Source organism: Ochotona princeps, chromosome 13 (genome assembly GCF_030435755.1).
Source record: "Ochotona princeps isolate mOchPri1 chromosome 13, mOchPri1.hap1, whole genome shotgun sequence".
In the NCBI taxonomy this organism is placed as follows: Eukaryota; Metazoa; Chordata; class Mammalia; order Lagomorpha; family Ochotonidae; genus Ochotona; species Ochotona princeps.
The window spans coordinates 33,351,286-33,369,762 of record NC_080844.1 but is presented as its reverse complement, the minus strand read 5'-3'; the positions used below and the strand labels follow the sequence as shown (position 1 = coordinate 33,369,762).

General features: G+C 57.5%; 1 protein-coding gene across 1 annotated transcript; it reads left to right on the top strand.

The window, feature by feature from the left end:
* Window positions 1–18,245, top strand: SPOCK2 (SPARC (osteonectin), cwcv and kazal like domains proteoglycan 2). The gene is made up of 10 exons (XM_058671737.1): window positions 1–215; window positions 10,177–10,222; window positions 10,420–10,534; window positions 11,646–11,757; window positions 12,313–12,427; window positions 12,713–12,832; window positions 13,175–13,393; window positions 14,413–14,475; window positions 15,721–15,858; window positions 15,950–18,245. Exons 1-10 carry the CDS (start codon window positions 24–26, stop codon window positions 16,093–16,095), a joined length of 1,266 nt encoding a protein of 421 aa, XP_058527720.1. The 5' UTR covers window positions 1–23; the 3' UTR covers window positions 16,096–18,245.
* Window positions 18,246–18,477: the final 232 nt, after the last annotated feature.

Sequence of the window (18,477 nt, the reverse complement as noted above, 5' to 3'; positions counted from 1 at the left end):
CGCCCGCAGGTCGGACCCAGACCATGATGCGTGCCCCAGGCTGTGGGCGGCTGGCGCTGCCGCTGCTGCTGCTCGCTGCGGCCGCGCTGGCCGAAGGCGACACCAAAGGGCTCAAGGAGGGCGAGACCCCTGGCAATTTCATGGAGGACGAGCAATGGCTGTCGTCCATCTCGCAGTACAGCGGCAAGATCAAGCACTGGAACCGCTTCCGAGACGTGAGTGCGCAGGGTGGCGCGGGCCAGGGGGTCTAGAGCGGGGCTTCGCGCGGGGACCTCCCGCAGAGACACCCTGCAGCCAGGCACCCGCTCCCGGTGTATCCTGGCGGCCTGAGAACCACCCTCAAACCCCACTGTGGGGTCTCACATCCGCTCTAGCCCAGGAGATGCCCCGGAGGCGCGCGCTTGTCTCCAAGATGGGGCACTAAGAGAGGGAGGGTGAATGTAGTCCCCACTGCAACTGGGCTGGGACTCCCAGCTCTTGGCAAGCCACTCCCGGACCTGCTCCCAGCGGGTGGCTGCCGCAGGCTGCACATACCCGGCACTGCAGAAGGGGCAGGGCTGGGTGGGGCAGGCGGGAAGGAGCCCTAGAGGCGCGGGTGCCCCCTGTTCCCACCGTGGGCTTTGGGAGCTGGGAGCCTTGCCCAAGCTTTCGGTTGAGGGGGCTGGTGACCCTAAGAGGAAGAGATAACAAAAGGCGAGACTGCCCAGGAGGGTGGGGGAAACCCTCCGGGGACCACCAGAACCAGGTCCGGGTCCCCGTGCACAGGGATGCGTCCCCATAACCCAGCAGGCTCCCAATCGGAGGAAGAGGTCGTGGCCCTACAGGCTTGGGCAGCTGAGAAGACTGCCCAGAAGTGGATGCCGGCTGGAATCCTGGCTTCACCTTGGAGCGAACTTTGCAGGGTGGGGGCGGGGAAGCGGCTGCAGGCAAGCCGGCGTCGCATCGCTGTTTACGGGCACCTGTAGCGTGGAGGGAGGGCAGAGTGCTGGTTGGCTCCCAGGGGGGCTGGGGTAGGGCGTGGCTGGGCCCCCACATCATGGTGGGGGCGCCATGCAGGAGGGCCGAGGCTTTGCCAGAGTCCCAGAGTCGCCCTGAACTCAGACCTCCTGCCTCTTGGGCGACCCCTGTTCTCAACTTCCCCTCTGCAGCAGCCCCCAGTCCCATCCACCTTGCAACTTCTCTCATTTTTTCCTTGACACCGCGTGTGTCTGCAAGTGGAGATCCGTTTAAAACACGCTCTCTCTCTCTCACTCTCTCTCTCACTCTCTCTCTCTCTCTCTCTCTCTCTGTCTCTCCACCTCCCCACCCCCCACTGGCTGTCAGCCAAGAGGAGGGAAGAGGAGATTTCTCAGCTCTCTGTGTTAGAGCGGAGATAAGTCCTCATGTTGCTCCCCCAAAGTCAGGCTGGCAGATTGTAGCGCAGTAGGGTCCAAAGACTGAGGGCCCTGGGTTAGAGAGGGCTGGTGGTCTCCTTCCCTGGGGTCACATGGAGCTGCTCTAGCCCTGGCATCCAGCAAGGTCTTGCAGAGGCACCTGCAGGCCTAGCCCGGTATTAGCTGCAGTCTCCTGCTGCTGCCTGGGCAGCCACTGGGCCTCAACAGCAAGGGGAGACAGCAGGCTGCCATGTGTCACTAGTCCAGGCCTCCCTCCGACTCACTGGCTTTCTGATCTGCTGAAGTAGGACCAATGAAGGTCAGAGGAAACAGCAAAGGCTTAAAAACAAAAACAGTCCTCTGTCCTCCTCCTCCCAGCAGCAGACTCTGGAGGGTAAGAAGCAATGCCAGGTTGATCCTGACCGAGCACAGGACTGCCCAGCTGTCTCCTTGTCCCTGTACCAGCTAAAACCCCTGTCTCCCCATGCTGGTGGGATGAAAGCTCCGGAGTTGAAATTCTGTAGGGCGACTCCACAGCTGAACTCTTGGAAAGCTTTAGGATAGATGGATGTTGATGGTGGGGAGGGAATGCATGGGCTTTGCTGGGGCCAATTTCCTCTGACACTGCACTGAAGATAGACCTGGATGCAGGAGGACAGGGTCAGGGAGAGAAGCAGGACAGAAAGGGCTGGGCACTAGAGCCTGGCCCTAGAGGATCTGCTGGCAGGTCCTGCAGCAAGGCAGCTGCTCACTCAGAGCCACTGCATTGCACAATGCTAGCAGTATGTGAGTGGCGCCCCCTGGAGTTGTGCAGTATACACACTGTAGACAGGGGTGGGACAGTCCACCCCTGCCTCCAGATTCCCCACCTCTCACCCTAAGGCCCTATTGCACTCCCTCCTGGGGCCACAAGTGACACCCTTTACACACACTTCCATCAGGCCAGCTGTTTAGCAAATATGTTGCTTGGCCCCTCACAGGAGGGAGAAGAGTTTCTTGGGAACCCCTGACAAGCTGCCAGGTTGAGCCGGAACCTTGTTGCCAATCCATCATAAGATGACGCAGGCCCTCTTGACCCTGGGGAAGAGACACAAGCAGGCTGGGTGCGGTGATCTCAGGGTGTGGGAGGGAGTGGGCAAGTGAGGGTGAAGGAAGTGTAGCGTTACATTGTTGGGACTGTTTGGTGAGGTTTGAGGTGTCTGAGGATGCCCAGGAGGAAGGGGCAGGATGTTGCACCCGCATGGAATTGGTGAGAGCTGGTTAGGACGGAGTACAGCTTGCGTTCTTGCCCTGATCCCTAGGATTACCAGCCGAGTAATCCCCCGCCTGTGGGCGTGGGGCCTTGGAGTCCGGTGCCTACAACAGAGCTCAGCACATGCTCCATTCTGGCTGCCCCCAGGAGGGGGCAACTCCAGACGAAGGAGCTGGGGAGACAGGACAGGGCCTGGATCCCTGGACTGCAGGTCTGACTACACCTTACTCCTCCGTGGCCCCCAACTTCAAATGCATTCCTTGCAGAGCTGGGTGTGGCTCTGCCACAGGTCTTGGAGCAAAGCACACAGGCCTTGCTGAGCTGGGCACTAGGAGAGGAGGCAGGGGCATGCCACAGCATTCTTCAGGGGGCAGTTCTGAAGCACATTGCTGGGAGGAAGCCACTGCTCGCTCACTTTTTTCTTTCCTGGCTCTTCTCTGCTTTGCTGTTCACTTGCATTAACTTTTCATTTTGTGTGTCTGACACAGTGCTTGGCCCAGGGTTTGTATCTGTGGAAGCGCTGATCACAGGGAGCATTTGCCAGACCCCACCACATCCCCTTTACAGGCATCATCTCTTGGCTGGCTCCACAACCTGTTTCTTTGCAGTGTACCCATTTCATGGTCAAAGAAACTGAGGCACAGAGAAACCAGGCAACTTACTCAAAGGGCCATTTGCTAGTCAGTGGCAGAACTGGGGTTCAAATCTGACTCATTGAGTGTGAGAAGGGAGGACGGCCAACCTCAAGGAACAGAGTCTACCCTGGCTCACATCCTGTTGGTCTCCTGAGACGCCCTGGTAGGAGCTGCACTTCTGGAAAGGGCTTCAGCTGCCTACTCCTCACCTGCACCCAGCCATACCCCAGGGTGCTGCAGCATGGGAGATAGCTTGCATCTCAGTACACCGCCTTCTGAGCCCCGGATGCATGCTGGATGGCAGGGATGAATGAACACCTTGTCCAAGGGCTGAGGGTGCCCATGCAGGCAGTAGTCCCTCTCCCTACTACACCTTCCCCTACCTACCCCCGGCCAGAGAAAGGACCATTTGACACTGTGCCACAGTTTCCCTGAGAAGGAAGTCCCTGTGTGTTCAGTCATTCATGGTGGGTCTGGCCCCTCCCACATGCCAGTCCAGGGATGGTATTAACCTGCTGACAACCCAAGCTTCTTGTCTTTCTTTTTCTTTTTTTAAAGATTTATTTATTTATTATTGGAAAGTCAGACATACAGAGATGAGGAATTACAGAGAGGAAGATCTTTCATCTGCTGATTCACTCCCCAAGTGGTCGCAACAATCGGAGCTGTGCTGTTCTGAAGCCAGGAGCCTAGAGCCTCTTCCGGGTCTCCCACATTGGTGCAGGGTCCCAAGGTTTTGGGCCATCCTTGACTGTTTCCTGGGCCACAAGCAGGGAGCTGGATGGGAAGCGGAGCAGCCAGGGTTACAATTGGCTCCCATATGGGAGCACATGCAAGCAAGGACTTTGGCCACTAAGCTACTGCTCCAGGCCTGCTTCTTGCTTTTCTTACAAACGTTGAGGACCCCAGCAGCAAACAGTAGCCACAAGAGGCTCCCCTCTCATGCTCCTTCCTGGAGCAGGGTCCTATTGTCAGGGAGACCTGATCCGTGGAAATCTTATTCCCCATTCAGCAGGCTGGGATCTCCCCAGTCAGGCAGCTTCGGCAGCTTCTCCCTATATCTCCTAGTGGCACAGATGTGGAGGCTCTGCTCTCCTGACCTCTTCTAAGCGTTCACCTGTCAAACGCGTGCCCCCTAACATACGGTTGCAATGTGTGAACCTAGGGCCCACACCATGCAGTCAGCTGTGCTGTTACTGCATGACCCCTCACAGGTACCACATGGGTTCCTTAGGGCTCTGATAAGGGAAAGGCATGCCCATACCTAGACCTGGCTGCAGCATTGAGACCTCTGTTGCTAGTCTTGCTGGTTCTTCAGGTGTGCTAGCCCCTGATGCCCTGAAGCTGGGTTGGTATTTGCCAGCAGCTGTAGCTCCTTCTTAGAGGCTCAGGCAGCATGGACCAGCCAGCAGTACACTTGGCAGCTGTTGGGTGCCGCCTCCTGGCGTCACACTGGGATCTCAAGGGGCCTCCTGTTGCCATTTGTAGCATGCAGTGCTCACCTTCCTCCCTTTGCAATCCCAGGAGGACAGAGTCTGGGAAGAGACTGCCTGTGCACTTTGCCAGCCCATCACTATGCTGGTGCACACAGTAGGTGCCCAGGATATACACACATGCCATGAGCTGTGACAACCAGAAAGAAGCCCACCTCTTCCCTTTCCTCTTTTCATTTCAGGCTGCTGAGGGCAAAGGGTAGTGGGGCTGGAGCTGAACTGACTTTGAGAAACCTCCTCTTTCTGGACCCTGGTTGAGATAGAACGCTGGTACCCTAACTTCAGTAACAAGGGGGGGGGAGGTGATGAAATGAAGGAAAACAGTTACCCAGCCTGCCAGCCTGTGCCTGGCTGCAGCCAGCCTCCCTGTCTTGAGGGGTGGGAAGCTCTGAGTCCCTTAAGCAGACAGGCAGGCAGGCAGGTGGGTGGGCCACCCAGCAGACCTGTGGGCAGGTAAGTGCTCCCCATGGTAGGCGGCAGCCTCCCCAAGGTGTGTTGGCAGGATGTCTCCCCACCTCTCCCCTCACTATTCCCACCTGCAGAGAATGTGTAGGGTTAGAGGTGACTCAGGCTCCTCTTCCAGGCTGGGAAGAGCCTCATCCCTGAGTGCTTAGTCTCCACAAGAAACAGGCCCTGGGGTTGTGGGGCTGGGTGGATGGACAAGTAACTCAACACCCACATCCCAAATCATAATGCCCGGGTTCGATTGCTGGCTGCGGTTCTGGATTCCAACTTTCTACCAGTGTAGGGCCTGGGAGGCAGCAAGTAAGGGACCTAGTGATTGGATCCCTGCTCCCAGGTGAGAGACCCAGGTTCAGTTCCCGATTCCCTGCTTCAGTTGTGGCCTGACTCTGGCTGTTCTGGGCATTCAGACAGTGCAGTGTGTGTGTGTGTGTGTGTGTGTGTGTCACTCAAATAAATATCAACAGGCCAGGCCAAGGGCAGGCACTTGGGATGCCCTCTCCCCATCACCTACTGTTCCTGCACCACCCAGGCCCATGTTTTTAGAGCTGCGGACTCCCAGGTCTTCCTTAGAGACCCACATCTTACCCCCCATCCCGTTGTTCCAGAAGGGAAACCAAAGTCCCAAGGCAGTTCAGAACAGAGCCCCAGACACCCCTGGCACCTGGGTTCCTTTTCTCTGCTCTTTCAGACAGCTCCCTGAAGCAGTACGGTGACGCCTGGGTTAGCAGTGAAAGGAGGCTAGTGTGGAGGGATGGTCATGTCCTGGTGTAAGTGGGCATACCTGAGCTGGCCCGAGAGGCTGGCACACAGGGAGGGACAGGGAGGGAAGATAAGCACATTTCTGCCCTTCAGGGAAATTCCTCAGAGGGGAGTGAGGTGGGAGGCAGGGGTGGCTTGACTGACTAGCTGCCTCCTCTGAGAGATGGGTAGGGATCCTCCAGTGGCTGCCCCCTCTGCAAAATGCCCAGCCACATTATGCCTACACGTGTTGCTGGGGTGTCATGCCTGTTGAGAAGGAACCCCAGATAGCCATGCTTCACCCCTCCTTGTTCCGTTCTGTGTCCTTTTGTGGGCCCCACCTGCCAGTTCCCCACGCTCCCGGGATGGACCCCTCACAGTTTCCCTGCCCTGAGTAGGAAGGGGACGATGCTGCTCAGAGAGGCGCAGCGAGGCCTGGCTGCTTCCTGCACCCAGCGGTTATTGATCTGCATTGTAGGAAATGCACACTTGCCAATGCAGCAGGGCTGACTGCAAGTCTTGTAATGAGCTTCCAGTTCTGCTGCCTCCGTCCCTGGTGGCACTGGTCCTCTGCAGCAGGGTCGACCACCTGGATCTGAGGCCCCCTCTGGCCAGGAGGCTCACTGCATGCTGGGCCGCAGCCCGGACTGCCAAGGCATTGTTTGTGTGTTTTGGAAGTACCGAACTCCAAGGGTTAGAGGGTTCTGTTAGTTGTCAGCACGCTTGGTTCAGAGGAACACTGGGTGGGTTGAGGGGAGGGGGATTCACCCCCATTCTTTATACAAGGAAATGGGATTCCACTCAGAACAAGAGATGCTTGCTGGCAGGAGGTGGCCAGGTGAGCTGGGAGCCCTGTACCCTGATCCCAAGTGGCCCCAGGGACTGCTGTCAGCCTTTTCCATTACTCTGCTGCCAAGAGGCAGGTGGAGGACTGCCCAGGGTCTTCACCTTCACAATCAGGACCCCACGGGTCCCTGCTCTGTGCCATGCTGCTACTCCACCAGGGGCAGGGAGGCAGGGGGAGAGTAGGGTTAATGCCAGCTGTGAAGTGAGCGGGTGATCTGCATGCTAATTAACATGACAGGAAGTAAACAGGCTTGGAAACACCCAGCACGCACCCCCCTAAGCCCTGCACACACTCCACCATCTCTCCTGAGCTTGTCGCAGCGGGCCCTGTCTCCATGACAACCGAGCTCAGCCGCAGACATCAAAGCTGGAGATGGGTTAGCGCCAAACCAGCTAAACCAGGGGCAAACCAGGGGTGTGAGAAGGTGGGGGTGGGGGGCGCCCAGGTGTCTTCTGCCTCCACTGTCAGCCCCTCCCTTGACTGCAGGGCTTGCTGCTGGGATTGAAGCAGAACCTGTGTGCTAGAAACAGGCAGCTAGAAGCCAGGGTCAGGCCTTCCAGTTCCATATCTTGCCGGGTACTTTCTAGATGAGAAGTCCTGGTTAGGGGGCATAGTTTCTGGGATCACAGATGTGGATACCATTTCTCCACTGTGCAATTGCTATGCAGTGTGGAACAAGTCACTGAACCTCTCTGAGCTCAGTTTTATCCCCCTGAGAAATGGGGATGGCAGTAGGAACATTCTTTTAGGATTCTGGGAAAAGAAGACAGGTCAGGACGGTCAGGTGCTTGGTATAGTGCTATAGGTAACAATGATGTTAGGAATAGAGCCTGTGCATGCAGAGCTCATATGATTGGTGTGTAAATAGGACAGAGTGAAGTTGAGTAATAAAAGATACCTGTCCAACCCCAGGCCATCCAGTTACAGCTAGGTGTGGTGGGGTTGGTAAAGATGACAGCTGAGTTGGGTTTCTGAGCTGGCATCTTTCTCAGGTCACCTCCCCTCCACCTACCCCCAATAGGCCAGGGTTGGGCCAGGCCAAATCTAGGACTCAATGTAGGTTTCTCTTGTGGGTGACATGGACCCAAGTGCTTGAGCCATCACTGCTGAGACCCATATTGCATGCTGGCCCATGATGTGTTGAGCAGGGGACATAGGGGAGTCTATGGGACTGTGGACCTCTTTTCTCCTCTCCTCTGGCTGGCTGCTTCCACGCTACTTCCACACTGCTTCCAGGGTTCTGCCTGGGTACCCACTTGCCACTGACTACCCCTGCCTGCCCTGGTGTGGCCCCACCTTGCTAGTACCCAGGCCAACACCTGTGTGTAGACGGGACCCCATCCCTGCAGGCTGAACCTGAGAGAGCAGCCTCACCTTGGCTGGGAGCTGGGGGTACAGGTGGAGCTGCCAGTGAGAAAACCCTTTTCTTCCAACTCTCAGCCACCATAACCCCTGAATTTCCCATAGGAAATGCTTATCCTTGCCCCTCGAAAACCCACGGCTGTGTCCTGAATTCCAAAGACTCTGCTGGCACGCTGAGCATGCTTGGGAGTGAGTAGGCACCAAGGCTTTGGATGAGCCCCAGGGGCCGGAGGATCCTGGAGCGGGTGGGATCTGGGGTCCAGGATATTGATGGCTGAGAGCAGGTGACTCCTTCACCTCCCAGCCATTTCCCTTGTCCCTGTCTCAGGGAATGGTGGCAGCAGATGGAAAGAGACTGCCATCTAATGGAGGCCAGTCTCTACTTTCGTTCCAGTCCTTGTCAGCCTGGACTCAGCCCCTTGGCCACTTCAGCATCTGCTTCCCAATCGGGGTGGGATAGGGATGCTCCTGGCCGAGACCCATTCTCCCCTGGAGCACAGGAGAAAGGCAGGGTTGGAACTGGCTTCTTGGCTCCAGCAAAGCAGGGACACTAGGCCTCTGACCTTGGCAGAATCTTTTCCAGGAAGTACAGAGAGCTCAGTATGAGCCCCATGAAATTGGCAGAAGCCCTGCCTGTCTGCTTCTGCATGCAGGTGTATGTTGGCCAGATATGGGCAGAACAGGTGTGGGAGGAAGAGGCCAAATGCAGAAGGCAGAAGGAGAAAGACTAGGAGACATTTCTCAAAGCAAGACAGAGCCAGTGCCAGCCAGGCCATCATGGGTCATGCTCTGCTGTTCCCTGTCTACCCTCTCCTTCCCAGCCCAGCTCATGCTGGAGAGAGGCAGGAAGGCCCTGCCTGAGGGAGATCCCCGCCCCCAGAGTGTGAAAATGGAGGCTGCTCACAGACGTGGGCTTTTCACTTCGATTCTGGACAGAAACCATCTGGCACTGGCTGAGCTTCCTTGAAGGTCCCCTCTTCCTAGTGTTTCCATGCACGTGTGTGCACATGCATATGACCGAGGGCACATACATATGCACACGTTCCCACATGTGTTATACAGTACATGCATGAACATGCTTGGCTGCATGCACCTGTGCCTGCACCAGTGCACATAAGCACATGCTCAGCTACACACCCTTATATGGTGCCTTCAGCTGCCCAGCTTGGGGCCCCATCTGGTCCCTGCCTGTTTTGGTTCTTGCTGGCTTCCAGGGAAGGCTCAGAGCCCTGGGCCTCCAAAGTGCTGTGGGAGGTGTCTCCTTGTATCCCTGGCTACCAAGGTTCTCACTTAGCTGCTAGGGACAGCTAAGTGGTGCTGTCATCAACTCCTTCATATCTCTGATCCTGGGATAGGGTGGGGACTCAGGAGAAGGAGGCAGCTGTGGGGGGCTTCTCATGCCCAGAGCCCCATGCAAGGCACCTTCCTGCTGGCCTGGTGGAGCTTCTGTCAGTAGCACCTGGGAGGTTGTGGACTAGACCAGAAGAGAGGGTGCAATGGCCCTCTCAGAATCCTCCGTTGCCCCTCGAAGGTGAGGACAGAAGCACTGGGCCCCTGGAGTCCCCAGGGATCAGAGGAAGGGGCAGCCCAAGTTCCACACAGCTCATGCTGAAATCCCCACCTTTCTTCCTTTCTCCCCTGCTCCATCTGCCTTGGCTGCCATTTACCGATCTGCAGGAGGTGGAGGTGAGTACTGCCCCCTAGCACAGGGTATCTCAGAGCAACCCCGGTTTTCCTCCTGATCCCCCACACTCTCTCCCTTTCTTTCCCAGGGTGGCATGGGGAGAACAAAAACTTCCTAGAAAGGCCAGAAAGGGATCTGCACATGGATTTCAGGGGACGGGAGTGTGGGCAAGGTAGCTGGTAGGGTCCAGGTGTCCAGGGGCCATGCTGGGCAGACTGGGAGCCAGGCTGGGAGCAGTGGTCCAGGTCTTCCCTCTCCTTGGCACTGTAATTGCTCTGGGTCCTAGCATGTGACGTTCCCCTTCCTGCCGTCTTTGTCCTACTCTAGGATGACTACATCAAGAGCTGGGAGGACAATCAGCAAGGAGATGAAGGTAAGCCGCCCCTCTCAGGTAGGAAAGGTGACTGACACCACAGAAGGCAAGTCCTGGCTTCAGGCCACCACAGGGACTTCTGAGCTCTGTCAGGGGCTGCTGCAGGGAGGGGCCTCCCAGCTCATGGAGGCAGGGCTGGGAGAATTCCTGGGTGTCCCCGGGGGTCCCATGGGTGCTCTGACCCTGTGTCCCTGCAGCCCTGGATACCACCAAGGATCCCTGCCAGAAGGTGAAGTGCAGCCGCCACAAGGTGTGCATCGCGCAGGGCTACCAGCGGGCCATGTGCATCAGCCGCAAGAAGCTGGAACACAGGTAAAAGGCTCAGGTGGAGGATTCTGGGATGGGGTGGGATGGGGGACTTGCACAAAGAGTGAGGGCTCAGCTGACCCCTCAGGTTTTATGAGTTGTTGTTGCCATGTAGATCACCCTAAAACTGTGGCTTCATACAATACATATGTATTCTGTGATTTCTGAGGTGCAGGTAGCCCAAGTGGTTGTGCTAGGAGCTGTCATGGGGTCACCATCGAGATGCTGGCTGGGGCTGGAGGACCCCTTCCAGGCTTGTGTCTGTGGGTGAGAATCCTCAGCTCTGAGGCCTGTGAAATCTCTTCCTGGGGACGCTGAGCATCCTAACGTGGCCACCGGGTATCCTCAGAGCAAGTCAGAAGTCACACTATATGGCAATGAGACCAGACTTGGTGGGGGAACCCAGGGAAAGGCGCAGCTCTCTCCTGGACCCTGGAGTCCCTGTCTCTAAGACAAACAGGTAGTATCCCTGCTCTGGGGTTCCTTGTGGTTAGGACAGGCAGCTGGCAAGCCAAATCCATGGTGGTGGTCTCTGAGGGGACACTTGAAGGCCTGAATTCCAGCCCAAAGACAAGACCTGGCTACAAGGTTCCTCCTGCCAGGGAAAAAGTCCTGTGTCCCCTGAACCATAGAAGATGAGATTCCGGCTGCACCCTTAGGTGTCTGTAGGAGTCAAGCCCGACTCTTTGCAGACACATGAGAACACAGGGCAGTCCAGGACCATCACAAATTCCATTTTTCTAAGAAAGACCATTCTTTCTGGAAAAAGAACAACCTCAGCAGCCTGGCAGATTGAGTCTGCGGGCCAGCTGAAGCCTGCGGGCTAGCCCTCTACAGCCTCTGCTTGATCTGGTCACTTCAATGTGATTCCCCTGTCACTGTTGCAGTCAGTCTGGGTGGTCCATCTTGGAGGCCCCACTGGAAAGGGGGAAACTGGGAGTCTGTGCCCTGCCCCGGATGGTTCCACCCTCAGGAGCTGGAGGAGGGGCTAGCCAGGGGTGATGTGGGAGTGTAAGTGGGCAGAACAGGGCAGGGAGGCAGTTGACCTGCAGGTCTCCTGAACCTTCCCTTGCCCATCTCTCTTGTTCTCACCGCCCTCACCACCACTGTCCTGTAGGATCAAACAGCCCACTCTGAAACATGGGAACAAAGACTCCATCTGTAAGCCCTGCCACATGGCCCAGCTTGCTTCGGTCTGTGGCTCTGATGGCCATACCTACAGCTCTGTGGTGAGTAGCTCAGGCTCCAGGTGGGGTAGTAATGCCTGAAGCTGCAGGGGCTGTAGGTACCTCCCTAGGAGCCCCTGGTGCCATGTGAAGGCTGCAGCAGTCAAGGTGACCCATGCCACCTGAGATTCAAGCAGATATGGTTGGGAGGTGGTTGGAAAGGGCATGGGCAGGTGACCACAAGCCAGAATAAGCAAAGGAAGGACTTGGTGCAGTGTCACCCGGATGTCAGGGCAAAGAAAAGGCCCTTTTCACACAAAAACAGCAGCACCCTGGCAGCACCCCTGGGTGTCCCAGGTCCAAGGGAACCCCCCTTCACAGGGAACTGCCATTGGAGGGAGAGGCAAGTATTTGGGGAGGTGGCTTAGTAGTAGCAGGAGCCTTTGAGAGCCAAATTGCTCCTTGTCACCCTCTCCCTGGGCATGCTGGCCTTTCCTTCCATTGGTCCAAGGACAAGGGATCCTGCCAGGCTGTCCATGGGTGAGGCAGATGTGGCTGCCATGGTAGGCTGGAGGCTGCCCGCAGTCCCCGGCCTCCAGCCACACCTGTCTCATACAGTGTAAGCTGGAGCAGCAGGCATGCCTGAGCAGCAAGCAGCTGACAATGAGATGCGAAGGTCCCTGTCCCTGCCCCACAGAGCAAGCCACCACCTCCACCACCAACAGCAAGCCAGGTAAGAAGCCTGGGACTTGTGGGCTCGGGGTTTATGTCTCTTCCCTGGGTGTGTGGGAGGTCTGGCAGAGGAAGAGGGGATTAATGCAAAGGAGGGTAGCAGGAATGGAGGAAGAGTTGGCTAGGAAGTCCTGAATTCTAGTTTCCCTTCTCCTCTCACACCTGTGACTGCTACCCAGCCTCCTGGCTGGTGGGGCAGGATCCATAGACATAGAGGGCAAGCTCGCTGCCACCCCACATCCCACCTCTTCCCTTTTCTTTCTTCTCTCTTTCCCACCACATGCAGAGACCTGCACGGGACAGGACCTGGCTGACCTAGGGGACCGGCTGCGGGACTGGTTCCAGCTCCTTCATGAGAACTCCAAGCAGAATGGCTCAGCCAGCAGCGCAACAAGCCCTGTGGCCGGTAGGGGGAGCCCAAGGGGACGATGCATGCACACATAATGCCGGCTGGCCCTGCTCCCTCCTGTCATACTCTGGGCCCTGCAGTCTGAGACCCCAAAAGAACCCTAACCCCAGAAGAAGGAGGGGCCAGAATGAACCTGAACATAGATGCAGCTACTGATGGGCAGCACTCATCACATGGGCAGAGGGACCCAGAGCTGGAGTAAGAAGCCAGGGGAGGGAGGCAGGATTCTCGCTTTCCAACCAAGACCATGTCTTAGAGGGGCAAGGGCTGGCGCAGATGGGGAAGGGTGGAGAGGAAGGGAGACAGACGGATGGAGCGTGCCCCACCTTGGTCTTCTAGGACTGGACAAGAGCCTGGGGGCCAGCTGCAAGGACTCTATTGGCTGGATGTTCTCCAAGCTGGACACAAGCACTGACCTCTTCCTGGACCAGACAGAGCTGGCTGCCATCAACCTGGACAAGTACGAGATCTGCATCCGCCCCTTCTTCAACTCCTGCGACACGTATAAGGATGGCCGGGTCTCCACCGCTGAATGGTGTTTCTGCTTCTGGAGGGAGAGTGAGTATGACCTCTGCGTGGGGAACCTAGACTTCCAGCCCCCGACCTTGCTTTCTGCTGCACCCCTTCCCCAGGCTAGCTGCAAGGTGCCGCCTGATGTTGTGAGCCCCAAGGTATATGCATACTCAGAGGCCTTCTCTGAGATGCAGTGTGGACATGACCACATGGGGGATTCCTGGGGCCCCTTGGGGAGGGCCTGGGCAGGACTGAGCATGTCTACCTGCTTTGGCCCAGGGTAAGTCTTGGTGCTGTGACACATTTGTTTGATGTCTACACCACAGCCAGAGCTGGGTATGTGCTTAGGGACCACCTAGGCCACGTGGTGAAGTTATCAGCGGGGAAGCGGAGGCTCCCATGTTATACCCTGCTCTTTGGCTGCCTCCTGCAGCTGAATGAGGTGGCTTGGCATCCACTGCCAGGGGCCTAGGCTGCAGCTACAAGGACTCCACCATAGCCTACTTTAGGACCCCGGCAAGTGAGTCAAGCTTTCTCAGTTCTGTTTCTTCCTCCAGATCATTGTGAGGATAAACTGAGAAATCTAAGTACAGAGAATGGGTAGTTCAAACACCTCCCTTCTGGTGTGATTGCCTGACCCTCCTGCTCTCTGCCTTGTTCCAGTCTCTTGGGGTTCCCTGCACCCACTCTGCCTTCCTGGGTGGGAAGCTGGGAACCCTCCCTGTGGAATGTGCAGGCAGGCTTCCAGCTCAGAGGGCTAAGGTCACAGACATGTTAAAGGTTGCTGCCAGCTGCTTCAGGCCTAGGGATCTCTGTCTCACCCTAACTGCATGTTTGTCCTGGGGTCTCTTCCTCAGGAGTGTGTGTGTTCATCTCACCTCCTTGCTTGAATCCTGTTTACCACCTCCAGGGTGCCCCAGGTTTCCCCAGGGGGACTGCATCTCATGCCACTGGGAGGGAGGGCCTATCCCCGCTTGGAGACAAATACTTTGATCTCGTGGGGCCCCTGCTGTGTGTCCCAGGAGCATTCGGCCCACCCTGTCACAGCTCCCTCTCTCCTGCAGAGCCCCCCTGCCTGGCTGAGCTGGAGCGCATCCAGATTCAGGAGGCTGCCAAGAGGAAGCCAGGTGAAGGGCCGGGCTGGGCGTGCAGGGGGTGGCGTTTGGCGCAGGTGGCCAGGAGTACAGGAGAGGAGACCCTATCTCATGTGTGTCCTCATCATGGGGCAGACCCTTCCCATCAGTCACTCAATAAATGTGTCCTGAGCACTGATTCCACCCACTCTGTGCCAGGGTTGGAGCTGGGGTATGGGAGGACCTTAGAACCTTCCATCCAGTGAGGGCCCTCTGTGACAGGTGTGCCCTCATACACTCAACACACTCTAGGGTTCTGCAGAGACAGCAGCCATTGCCCCAACCAAGCCAGACCCAATGGGCAGGACAAACCTGGGCTCTGGCCTCTTTGTAAAGCCGCAGCACCAGCTGGTTGAGGACATGTACCACATGTGCACACACTTACATGCATCATCCACATACACACACACACTCATCCATACACATGTGTATCCATATACACATGTACACACCCATGCATACATGCACCCACAGATGCACACACACAAACATGGATGCACCAGAAAGATGAAGCTGCTGTTGCTGGCTCCACACATCTTGCTGAGGGCGGATACCAGGGGACGTGAGCTGATCCAAGGGTCAGGAGGTCTCTCTGAGCAGTGGCCTTTGAGGGGAGACCTGAGGGATGAGAAGGAACCAGCCAGGGGTGACATCAAGGGCACGACAAAGCCTGAGGTTCCTGGGGCACAGAGGAAAAGGTGCTGTGTGGTTTGAGTGGGATGACTGTGGGGACAAAGGCTGGGAGGCAGGTCCCACGAGCCTTAGAGTGCCCTTGGGAGCAGCTTAGTGTCGCAACAGACAGAAGAGTTGGACATATTACAGTGTCACCTGGCAAGCACTACTGTGCCATGTTGCCTGTGGCCACATGTGCCAGCTGTGCCTGGAAGCAGCACTGCAGGGCTCCACCCTCCTGGCACCTGGCACCAGATGCTTAGGAGCAGCAGCCCAGGAACCCAAGAATCAGTGCCAAGTTCCATAGGCACTGACAGGTACAGCGGAGGGGCTGAGGGGAGAAGACGGGGCTTGCCCAGTGCAATGGAAAACATCAGGCTTGGCAAGAGTAGGCTGACTGTGCCTGAGCCCTTGGGCCATGAGCGGGAACATCACAGGGGCCTGGGCATCTGGGCTGGTAGCGGAATTGGTGCCAGGGCTGCCTGGGCCCCTGCTCTTTCTCAGGGATCCAGGGCTGCCTCTCTGAACAGCCCCAAGCCTCACTCTGCTTGGCTTGTCCCTCACCAGGCATCTTCATCCCAAGCTGCGATGAGGATGGCTACTACCGGAAAATGCAGTGTGACCAGAGCAGCGGTGACTGCTGGTGTGTGGACCAGCTGGGCCTGGAGCTGACTGGCACCCGCACACATGGGAGCCCTGACTGTGGTAAGGGCTGGACTCCAGGTTGGGCATGCCCCTGGGGGTGAGAGGTGGCTCCTAGGGACCCTTGCTCACCGATGGCTTGTTCCCTGTGCAGATGACCTCGTGGGTTTCTCAGGGGACTTTGGGAGCGGTGTTGGCTGGGAAGATGAGGAGGAGAAGGAGACGGAGGAAGCCGGCGAGGAGACCGAGGAGGAGGAGGGCGAGGCTGGCGAGGCGGATGATGGAGGCTACATCTGGTAGATGCCCTCGGGCACCGTGGCAGGGGTGCCCGTGGCTGGAAAAGCAGGGGCCAGCAGAGGCCTGGATGGAAGCAGGCAGCTTTGTGAATGGATCCGGAAATAGTCGGCAGGACCCTGTCTCCAACAGGGAGGGCTGGAAGTGCAGGTGCATGGCACGTGTGTGGGCATGTACAGCTGGAGCGTGAATGTGTGTGTGCGTGTGCGTGCGTGCACGTGTGTGGCATGCGCTGACAACCATGTCCCTGATCTACACTGCTCCTGGCAGGATGAGTCACCCTGAAGCCCCTTCGGTCCCTTGTAGCTCACTGTTTTCCATCTGTCCCACATTCACACACCTACACTCCCTGCCCAGTCAACACTGGTGACCCGACTGTCCCCTGTTGCCTCCCAGTCCTGCCCTGACACCTGTGGGTTTACACCCTGGCTCTTCCCAGCCCTGCCGACCCTTCCCTTCCACTCTAGCCACTGTATGCCTGTCCCCTCTGCAGAAGGCAGGGCTGGCAGGGAACCTTCCCACAGCATCGGGCTGCTTTGGGGTGAGCCTCCCACCAACCTCAGTTGAGATGAGGGATACTGGCCAGCAAGCCTCGAGAATTCCTGAATCCTCAAGCACAGGGCAGGCTCTCCCACTCCATGTGTGAGGGCCAGGGCTTCCAGGCAGGAGCAGGGCAGGCCTTTTTGCCGTGATGGGGCTGATGCAAGTGAGGACCAGTGCCTGTGCAGCGTGTACAGCTCCAAGGCAGGGAGTTTTAAAAATGGTGGTGGGGCAGCCTCAGAGCCCAGCCATGGGAGAGCCCAGCTCAGGCCCCTTCTGTATGTCTTGAATGGCTGTGGTCTGATACTCTGCTGGAGACCTGGGGCAGGCGGGAGTGAGGAACAGAGCATTTGGAGGGTATGTGTGGGTAGAGGATGGGGAACATGCCTGGAGGCCAGGCCCTGAGGCCAGGCAGGAGAAGTCACATCCTGCTTCTAGATGCCCCTGGCTTGCTTTGTGGTCATGCTTTTCCTGATTCTGCCCTCCCGAGAGAAGCAGACTCTTTAACACCCAAATTCAAGGATCCCTTCCCCAGACTCTGGTCTCTGCCTCCCATCAGTGTGTGCAGCATGTGTGTGCGTATGCATGTGTATGTGTGTGCATGTGTGTGTGTGTGGCCTGGGCCCCTGTGTGGGTGAATGCTGGGCCTGGGGTCTATGATGGGTCCTGGGGGTGGGTAGCAGTTCCCTGGCCCAGAAGCTTCCAATGGACATCCTGGAAGAGCCTCGCCCTGTCCTGGCCCCTGTCCTGGCCCTGGCAGCCTCAGCCTCCACGTGCCGTGCTTAGTGCTTCTCAGCCCGCAGCACAGTCCTGACTTGGGGGCCACACTACTCCGGCTCCCCCAGCTCCCTCTTTCCTTCCTCCCTCTGTTACAGCCAGCCCCACCTCCCCACCAGCTGCCTCCAAGTAGCGCTCTTTGGAGCTTGCTGCGCGTACTAGGATCTTATCCTGTCTCTTCCTCTACCCCAACCCCACTTCTGATGATCTGTCCTGGGAGGAGGCAAGGGAGTGGAAGGGTACAGCTGGGAAAGATGCCAAGGTCCCTGGGATGGGGAGGGCTGCAGTAGAGCAAGGGGCGCCCTTACCCCTGGGGACTGAGCTCCGACTGGGTCTTCTGGTTGTGCACATTTATCTGACCTTGTACATATGTTTTAGGAAGAAAGCAAAAGCCGTAAACTAGTCCACGGATAGGATTGCAAGGGTCCAGCCTCATCCTGCTTCTGAAATTATGGCCCCACCACCATCAGAGGGCAGACACCATGGGGCTGCCAGCTGCAGCAGCAAGATTGCAGTTTGGGCCTCCCTCAGCCCCCAGGCTTCATGCCCTTACCCTTGCTGGGTAGCTCCCAGCCCTCTCCCTGGATGTTCCCTTCTGTCCCCACTCCCTGGGCTGAGGAAGGCAGTGGGTTAGGACTCACTTGGAAAGAACAGCGGCTAGGGCAACTGGCTGGGTCTTGGCCTGGTAGTGCAGGCAGGGCCGTGAGGGAAGCCGAGGACAGGACTTGGGTGTCTAGGATGGAGTCGCCTGGGACTGCAGAAAGCAAATGTGCCTTGAAAGACCACGCAGAGGGCCCCCGAGGGTGGCCGGGGAAGGAGCCAGGCTGAGAGCAAGTCCTCCCCCGCCCCTTCCCTACTGGGACGCACCTCTGGTGGGAACATCCAGTTCTGAGAGTGTGTGGTCCACTGGGGAAGCCTGCGCCTCGAGAGAGGCCCATGGCCCACGACGGGGAGGACACACTTGTCCCAAGGGAGGAGCCCCGTGCAGAGCCACCTACTTCGCGCTGTCCACATCCGCCCGCCCGTGTCATGTGCAATAACCGAGCTTAGAATAACGAGTCGTGTTTACGT

Excerpts from the sequence above, each read along its gene's own strand:
- SPOCK2 (XM_058671737.1), top strand. The coding sequence starts at position 24 with ATGATGCGTGCCCCAGGCTGTGGGCGGCTGGCGCTGCCGCTGCTGCTG. Across the intron at positions 13,394-14,412 it reads TTTCTGCTTCTGGAGGGAGA|AGCCCCCCTGCCTGGCTGAG; the intron begins GTGAGTATGACC and ends TCTCTCCTGCAG. Across the intron at positions 15,859-15,949 it reads ACATGGGAGCCCTGACTGTG|ATGACCTCGTGGGTTTCTCA; the intron begins GTAAGGGCTGGA and ends TTCCCTGTGCAG.